Here is a 9717-nt window from a genome sequence, read left to right as displayed (position 1 = left end):
GAGCTTTTATTATGCCACAGTCGACTGCTTCCGCTCCTTCCGGTCGTGCGTATGTGGGGTAAAGCAGCGCTGTTTTATCATACTAGATACATTTGAATATACATTATAATGCTACTCTGTGCGGTCGTCACCCGTCTAATAAAACGCATAACATATTAAAGCGTCTTTGGTGTTTCCATGTTTTCTACAAAACAAAACCGGAAATCGAGGGGTTATGACGTCATTGGCAGGCGACACAATGACACTATGGACACGGTCCGTGTCACTAGTTAAAATTGCTTATTTCTCTGGATTTAAACATTCTTCGAAACATTTGGGATAATGTAAGTACACAAGTCAGCAAAATATATAACACTGTTCTAGTGGTTTTTGGATATTTTAATAAAACAATCTTACACATTGTGCCTTTAACAGAACAGCCTAAAGACCCAAACAAAACACAAGCACCATTTACTTCATTTATTATAATAAATATATTGTATATACACTAATTTAACATGAGTACAATTCATATATACAAATAAACTATAATAGACTGTTTTTCAGAACACACCTAAGAGCACAAGCAGTCAACGATGGGCCATCTTTAGAAACATAAACCAACAGCTTGCAGAAGGACTAACAAGATCTTGGTGTGAATCCTCAGGAGGTCAGAAACACGATGAGCAACCTTAAATATGTCACCTACCTATATAAACTGTGAAACAAATACCTGTTTAATATGCACATCCCTCTGATGCTCTGACAGAGGGTCACAAAGTTGTAGTCTGTCTTCAGGTTGTAGGTATTTGCCGAGTGGTGAAACTGCCAGATAGTGAGAGTGACAGTTAATTTAGGATTCAAATTTGCTAAAATAAAAGCTTTTATGAGACAATCCCACTTTTGATTGTGATCTGTCCAGTTTTTACATTCATGGGTTGAGGAACCAATCATGATGGACCACCAGAAGAGTTTTTATTCCTTTTGGCTATTCCCTTTAAACACTGATGCATTTTACTAATACCCATCCAGGTGATCTGCTTATCTCCACACCAGGAGCATCATAAATTACCCCCACAATTTCACAGGCCAACCGTAGCAACTTGTTGCTTCCTCCATAAGAAAATCTAAAGCCCTGAACCACTGTCATTCAGATAGACTATCTTCATCCATTATAGATTAATCACCAGGTACCCCAGAATTCCAGCTATGAGCAAAACCGCGGTGAAAATGATCCCTGCAAATACTTTCATTAGCCCAGTTTCTCCTTCCACCGTTTCTTTGGGTTCCTCCTCGCAGATCGAGATGACACCAACCGACGAATTCCCAACGCTGACGGTGGATTTCAACTCGGCTCCTGCCTCTTGCTTCGCCTCGACTGCCCACGGCGCCACCTGGACCTTCATCTCCATCTCCTCCATCATCTGGTCCACCTGAGCGATCTCGGTCTCCAGCTCTTTGAGGTCCACCGTGTCGATGTTCGCGTCGGCTTCGTACTTCATGTTTTGGACGCTCATGGCTCGAGCCGCCACGGTGGTGGTGCTGCCTGTCATTCCCGTCTGGATGAGGTGTCTCGTCGGCACTTTGAGAGGAAAATCCTGCCCGATCTCCAAGGACCGCTTCATGTCCACATCCAGGAGCTCCATGCTGCTGGTGAATAGCACCCAGAGGCGCTCGTATTCAGCTCGATCATCTTTGCTGATGTTTTTGTCCTTCAGAAGAGCCGTGAGTTTAGTCCTGTTGGCCACGGCCAGCTCCTGGGCTTTCTTTCGGGTCTTTTTAAGTTCCTCTCGGAGGTTTTGGGAATCAGATGTGCTCCCCAAAGCGATGACCAGATGCCTGAAGCAAGCTGTGACTTTGTTGAGCGCGTCCAACATGGTCTTGCATTCGTCTTTGCCCATGTTTGCGCGGAGATACGGTTAAGTTTTTCACCGAAAATCCACAAAACGCGCTAGATGATAGTGTCTTTTAGTTTCCACGGGAGCAGAGCAGTCACACAAGTGCACTCATCATCATCATCATCATCATCGCTCTCGTCATTGCAAATTCCTCACCATCCATGTTCTCTGTTGATGCAGACGGACAGCAGCAGTCGGGTTTATCACTAAATGGATCCCTAGACGGCTTTAGTTGCGCTGCCGGAGATTAGAAGGCTTCAGTATGTCCGCATGAATTTAAAACGTCGCCTCTCTTCTTCTTTTTGCGCAACGTGCATGCCATTTGAAACATAACAGGTGTTCATTTTAAAACTCCAAACAGAACGTCTACCTCCATGACGTCACATAGGCATTCCAAGAGAGAGCAATGTAAACAGATTCTGCGAAGGCGGAATGTAAAAAAAAACGCCCGAACGTTCTAAACGCGACGGAGTTGCTGTCGTGTAATGTTTGTTGGTGTCGGTGATGATGCTGATAGTGATGGTGATGAAGATGCCGAGATTTCCAGAAGGCAGCAGCGATCCGTTATTCGCCAGTCATCCGTGATACGAGCTTAAATAGGAGTAAATGCTGGCCAGTGAAATAACCAGTCTAGCACTCACATCCTGGAAGATCAGCCAAACCTGTCGGGATTGGTTGGCCGATACCATTTGATGCCGTTTTTTATAGGTCTCTTAACAGTATTTATAAGCACTGTTTGGAATTTTGTTTTTGATATACCAACAGCATTGTTATAAATGTGTTATATTAGGCTATTTAAAAATGCTTTCATATAACATCATATAGAATATAATAAACAGTTTAAGCTTCTATTTTGTGCTTGATGCCTCTCCACAGTAGGCTAAATGTTTTGTAATAGTGAACAGGTGGCAGTGCTACCTTTAAAAAAAGAACACGTAGTCCAATATTTAATCAGAGCTGATATTCATAAACCATTACACTGATGGCATTGCTCAAAAGTCTGCATCAAATATAGTTGTTCCTTTACTAATTTGGATATCTCTCAAGAAGTTTTGGAACACCTTACAACTTTAACCCAGCTTGGAAGTGTTGATGCTGAGTGGCTTATACGGTTTATTTTGTTAACAAGCAAAGATTACAAGAGCTTAAATTTGGGCTTTAACTTTAAGCTATATGGAACTCCCTGCCTGGGGTTATTAGGCAGGCTCCTAGCCTACTGTATCCTCTTTTAAGTCTCTTCTTAAGACTCAATTCTATCATATGGCTTTTTTTAAATGTTGATGGTATTTTTTGTATTTTGTTACTGTACTGATCTTTTTATTGTAAAGCACTTTGTAACTTTGTTTTGAAAGGTGCTATATAAATAAATGTTTACTTACTTAACTGAAATTGTGATTCTTATTTTAGATGCTGCAAACATATCATAATTAGCGCTTTAAGAACTGTGTGCATCACATCAAATAGACCCTAAAATAGGCAACATATGATTCAATGTTTTTAAAGAGATGCACAATACATTTTTACAGAGTTCCACTGTGAAAGAGCTGTCCCATGAGGACTACACAGATGGAATAGCTTACTTTTAGATACAGGTTGTGCAACAACACTAGTACAACAACCAAAGCTTTTAAACAAGTCTACATTCAACTTTTACTCTATTTTAAAATAAAAGTATTTTCAAGCCTATTTCTAGTCCTTTCTAGACTCTTTCTTTATCTCAAGGTTTTAGAAGCACTGATTTTATTTTAAACTTAAAGGTAAAGTTACCCAAAAACTTTTTTCATCATTTACTCGCCCTCCAAATCTGTATGAATTTCTTGCTTTTGTTGAATACTAAAAGACTTTTTTTTTTTTTTAATTAATTCAAATTAACTTTTTTTTACATTTTAATTAATGTTGTTAACCAAACAGTTTATGGTAGTCATTGACTTCCATAGTACTTTTTTCCATACTATGAAAGTCATCATTTTTTTTTTTTTACATGTGCAATGTTAATTAAGATTTCTCACACAAAAATGTGATGTTGTGATGTAGCTTTCATTACCATTTTTTTCTGACCCTAGAAAATTATTAATGTTATAACTGTGTGAGTCAGTCTTTCCCAGAAAAGAATTTGTCATGTTCATTTAGGGTTCTTTAAAATGGAAAAACTGAATTAGACAAATTCAAAGTTTACTAAAACTAGAAATATGATTTTAGATAATCATATGTGTTTTATGTGTTGTGTATGATTTTCAGTTAAAGAACTAGGCTTTGTTTTCTGTATGGGTCACTTTCACTTAATCACCATTAGCAACCACTCAGCCATGTGCTACTTTCAAAAGCATCTCATTTCAAAACATCTTATGTCAGATTGGGTCTCTCATTAACAGACTGCCACTTGTTTGATATAATGAAACCAGAGCCAGAGTATTAGATGTATTGCTCTCCATGAGTACTTGTGCATTGACAAATAATATGGATTTCATAAATAGACTGAAAGATTGCATAAATCAGTCTATCTATCTATCTATCTATCCTATTTTATCGCACATTTTTGTTCAGTTATCCCCATATTCAATAAGTATTCATAGACAGAAATAATTGGGGTGAGTATTTCCTCTAAACTGAATGAAAGAGCATGTGGAGTTGAGAATGCCAAATATATTTGAATGAAGGATTAGTCATGCATTAATAAGAGGGAAATATTGATTTTTGTTCTCAGTTTACCCTTTCCTCAGAGCATATGCAGATACAGACCCACACAGGCTGTGTAATGGGTAAGAATCGGTGCTGCTATCACAAATGTCGTGAGCAGGATCCCAGACTGGGGCAACCCTCAGCTGTTGCTTTGCTTCTGTTATGTCTCTGTTGTCCCTGTGAGAAAGACGCCTCACCCCAGGTCTGCTCCAGCGGGACTGTCTCTGCAATTAGCTCACTGGGAGATGCTCTGAATAAAAAGCCACTGCCAAATAACAATTAATTTACAGACTCTGCCTCGTTTTAATTGATAATCATAGTGTCTTTAACATGTTTGTAAAATTAATAGATATAATTCCCTTACAATTGAGTTGCATATTGTTTTACTGTACAATAAGAGCTATGATAAGACTTCACCTGCTGGGAGACCCGGAGGAAAAAACCTTCACATTACCCTGCTGTGTGAATGTAGAATATGATATGCCATTGCAACTGCTGCCCCATAGGGTGAAAAACAGCACGTCCCTGCAGGCCACTGGCTGAGTCGACCTCCCATTACTTCTGCCAGCTGTGCCACCACAATATGCCCACCCCAAGAGACTTCATATAGGCCTAATGCATCATGGTAATCTTTGAAATGCCATGCAAATACCATATGGTAATCATTCAGTATTTTACCAGTAGTAGAACAATATAGAAGCACCACACATATGAATTCAAAAATGTAAGAAAATTGAAGCTTATCTGGTGATCTGCTTAGTATTTATTTCAATTCAAATGTAATTTTTTAGAGAAATGTTTTTATACCTACATCAAGCAAAATGTTAAAGGGGTCATATGATGCGATTTCAAGTTTTCGCTCGTGATTATGGTAAGGGGCGTTACATTTCCGACGGGTGCTTGCGGTGTTCGGCCAATCACAATGCACTGGGTCAGTTGGCCAATCAGAGCAGACTGCGCTTGTCGGAAGGAGGGACTTTGTAGAAAACGAAGCGTTTGAGAGAGGCGGGGCATAGAGGACCTACAATAATGTACAGTATTTGAAAAAAAAATTTTTTTTGAACATTAAAGCATGTCAACATATTCTGTTACACCAAATACACAAAATAATGATCTTTAAAAAAGCATCATATGACCCCTTTAATATGCTTCTGTTCAAAAGTTTGAGGTCAGAAAATTTTATTCAGAAAGGATGCATTAAATTTATCAAAAGTTTCAGTGAAGACATTTATAACGTTACAAAAGTTTTCTATTTCAAATAAATGAAACCTTAAAGAATCATTACAAAAATGTATCACATTTTCCACATAAATATTAAGCAGCACAGCCATTTTTTTTACATTTATAATGAGAAGAAATGTTTCTTGATCAGCAAATCAGCATATTAGAATGATTTCTGAAGGATCAAGACTGGAGTAATGATGCTGAAAATTCAGCTTTGTGTCACAGGAATTAATTCGATTTTAAAATATATTCAAATAGAAAACAGTTCTTTTAAATTGTGATAATATTTCGCAATATTATACAGTTCGTAGTGTATTTTCAATCAAATAAACAGTCTAGTTGAGTAAAAGAGATTTTTATTTATTTATTTATTTTAAATCACAGACTAACTTAGGTAAAATAAAAATCTATAATGATTTGCATTCACATTAATGAGTTGTTATTTAGATGTTAAATAACATTTAAATTATTATTTATTTACTGAATGCATTTTCCTAAATGTTTATTTTAACAGCATTTTCGATTCTATTTAGTAATTCACATCAATCAAGGCATTTTTGCAGTGTTGATGTTGACTATAAGTACATAGACTTTTTTTCTTGGTGAAATCTTTAATGTATTTATATATATATATATATATATATATATATATACAGTAGTCAACATCTGAAGTGGATCAAAACCTTTCATCAAAGATGTCCTAAAACCAAAACAATACCCGTTCTTGTCTTAGGACAACTTTGATGAACTTCTTTGATCCACTTCAAATGTTGACTACTGTAAGTGTAAGTGGTAGTGATAGTGGTAGATGGTATTTACATGTGAAACATGAAAATAGCATATTTTCTTAGCAATAGATGCTATTTACACAGTGCAAATAGCGATGGTTATAAGTGCCGTCTTTGGTAATGTTGTGTAGACCAGCCACACGTTGGTGGGCAGAGTTAGTGTAAATTTGCCTTTACTGTAAATAGACACTCTGTTAAATATTTTCCAAATCTTCTCTTGTTATTTGGAACTTGATAGACACAAATCAAAAGATCAGATAATTCATAACAAATGAATCTGTGTGGCATCAATGTAAAATATGCATGCACCACCCTGCAGTGCAAGTCATATTTCATTTGGGAACAAGTCTATTTCATTTAATGGTACCTCGTTTGTTACCATCTGTTCAAAACCTAATCATGACATCTGGTGCTGGCAGCTTATTGTTGTTTTCATGAGTACCTTTACAAATTCCATATTAATTTCTGCTTTGAGCTGATTTGATCTGCCACTGAGAAAATCATGTAGAACACTGACACACGACCAGCCATGCTAAGGGAAAATGTTGCTTGATGTTTAAGCTCTTCTCCAGTGGATGGAGAGGTGACCTGAAATACACTCAGGGCAGGAAGCTCTTAGCCTTGGAGAGGGCAAATGAGCCCACAAGCTTCCAGCTGCTTTCCTGTCATAAGCAGCAAGGTTCGTATTGGCAGGTTCTATACTTTCCCTGGATATATTGAACTTAAAATGTACTCTTTAAAGGGATAGTCCACCCAAAAATGAAACTTCTTTCATATTATTCCAAACCTGTAGAGCTGCTTTAGAGCAGCTGAATTAAACTTGTTTTGATGGACTTAACTGTATGCATTTCTTTCTTCTGTGGAACATAAAAGAAGATATTTTGAAAAATGTTGCTAACAAAACTGAAAAACGGTTTTAGTTTCCTTCGACTTCCATTGCATGGACAAAAAACACAATGGAAGTCAACAGGAATTGAAACTCTTTAATGCTTCAAAGTATCTTTTTTCATGTTCCACAGAGGAACGAAACACATTGAAACATGAGGGCGAGTAAATTATGATGGAATATCTTTTTTTGGTGGACTAGTTTTTTGACCTGATCAGCAACCCTGTAAAGAACTTCCAGTAAAGGATGGCACATTTGACTGTGTCGAGCCCTTAAACTTTTGCAAAAGCTTACATATTCATGAGAAACACAGAGCAGAGGAAGGCATACAGTTGAGAGTGTTTACTCAAGCAGCTTCACCGTATAGATCAAATATTGAAATGGTACAGAAAACATGCTAATGCACTATAAAGATGGTCTTTGACTGAGGGGTCACCAGCCCAAACCACAGGATGATCTGCACATGCTGTAATCCAGATTACCAGGTTACTAAAGGCCCCTGGATTAACACTATAATGCTCACTAATACCCCTACTTTTATGGAAGTAGCCTTTTCCTCACTCATCTTCTGACCATGTGAAATGGCTTCTTCAGATCAAAGTTTTCAAGGGATCAAGTCATATTTCATTTGGGAACAAGTCTATTTCATTTAATGGTACCTCGTTTGTTACCATCTGTTCAAAACCTAATCATGACATCTGGTGCTGGCAGCTTATTGTTGTTTTCATGAGTACCTTTACAAATTCCATATTAATTTCTGCTTTGAGCTGATTTGATCTGCCACTGAGAAAATCATGTAGAACACTGACACACGACCAGCCATGCTAAGGGAAAATGTTGCTTGATGTTTAAGCTCTTCTCCAGTGGATGGAGAGGTGACCTGAAATACACTCAGGGCAGGAAGCTCTTAGCCTTGGAGAGGGCAAATGAGCCCACAAGCTTCCAGCTGCTTTCCTGTCATAAGCAGCAAGGTTCGTATTGGCAGGTTCTATACTTTCCCTGGATATATTGAACTTAAAATGTACTCTTTAAAGGGATAGTCCACCCAAAAATGAAACTTCTTTCATATTATTCCAAACCTGTAGAGCTGCTTTAGAGCAGCTGAATTAAACTTGTTTTGATGGACTTAACTGTATGCATTTCTTTCTTCTGTGGAACATAAAAGAAGATATTTTGAAAAATGTTGCTAACAAAACTGAAAAACGGTTTTAGTTTCCTTCGACTTCCATTGCATGGACAAAAAACACAATGGAAGTCAACAGGAATTGAAACTCTTTAATGCTTCAAAGTATATTTTTTCATGTTCCACAGAGGAAAGAAACACATTGAAACATGAGGGCGAGTAAATTATGATGGAATATCTTTTTTTGGTGGACTAGTTTTTTGACCTGATCAGCAACCCTGTAAAGAACTTCCAGTAAAGGATGGCACATTTGACTGTGTCGAGCCCTTAAACTTTTGCAAAAGCTTACATATTCATGAGAAACACAGAGCAGAGGAAGGCATACAGTTGAGAGTGTTTACTCAAGCAGCTTCACCGTATAGATCAAATATTGAAATGGTACAGAAAACATGCTAATGCACTATAAAGATGGTCTTTGACTGAGGGGTCACCAGCCCAAACCACAGGATGATCTGCACATGCTGTAATCCAGATTACCAGGTTACTAAAGGCCCCTGGATTAACACTATAATGCTCACTAATACCCCTTTTAATGGAAGTAGCCTTTTCCTCGCTCATCTTCTGACCATGTGAAATGGCTTCTTCAGATGAAAGTTTTCAAGGGATAGAGCACTTAATCTGAGGCAGGAGGATATCAGCAACCAGCAAATTCATTTATGTGATAGTACAGTTACAGTACATTCTGTACTTTTAGAAATACAAAGATAGGCTTAATCAAGTACACTGACATTCGTAATGATATGCAAACACAACATTATTTTCACGTGGTTAAAAACACTCAAAAGATCTGTTTTAAATATATGCTATAATGCATGTTGTAAACAGTAAAGCTCAGTGAAATGTATATGAAATATATAGTTTCAACCTTCATATACCAAAATATATTTCAAAATATATTTCAGGGGCAAGAAAATACAATTTCCAATTATCCAGGAGCCGACATTTAGGTTATGTATTATATGTATTATATTTTATGTGTTAGACAACACGTGTTATAGACAAATAAAGTTTTTTCTTCAAATGTGACATTTGAGAATGTATTTTCTTGGACTGAAATGAGGACAAAATAAACTTTTTAAT

At 37.2% G+C, this 9717-nt stretch overlaps 1 protein-coding gene across 1 annotated transcript; it reads right to left on the bottom strand.

The window, feature by feature from the left end:
• Positions 1–354: 354 nt before the first annotated feature.
• Positions 355–2538, bottom strand: LOC107686580 (regulator of G-protein signaling 9-binding protein-like). Its single transcript, XM_016483646.1, has one exon. The coding sequence runs from the start codon at positions 1878–1880 to the stop codon at positions 1152–1154; it is 729 nt and encodes a 242-aa protein (XP_016339132.1). The 5' UTR covers positions 1881–2538; the 3' UTR covers positions 355–1151.
• Between the last annotated feature and the right edge of the window lie 7179 nt (positions 2539–9717).

The sequence above is a fragment of the Sinocyclocheilus anshuiensis genome, unplaced genomic scaffold (assembly GCF_001515605.1).
Source record: "Sinocyclocheilus anshuiensis isolate Anshui unplaced genomic scaffold, SAMN03320099.WGS_v1.1 scaffold733, whole genome shotgun sequence".
In the NCBI taxonomy this organism is placed as follows: domain Eukaryota; kingdom Metazoa; phylum Chordata; class Actinopteri; order Cypriniformes; family Cyprinidae; genus Sinocyclocheilus; species Sinocyclocheilus anshuiensis.
This window is presented reverse-complemented; position numbering and strand designations above follow the sequence as displayed.

Coding starts and splice junctions, on each gene's coding strand:
- LOC107686580 (XM_016483646.1), bottom strand. CDS start 1,880: ATGGGCAAAGACGAATGCAAGACCATGTTGGACGCGCTCAACAAAGTC.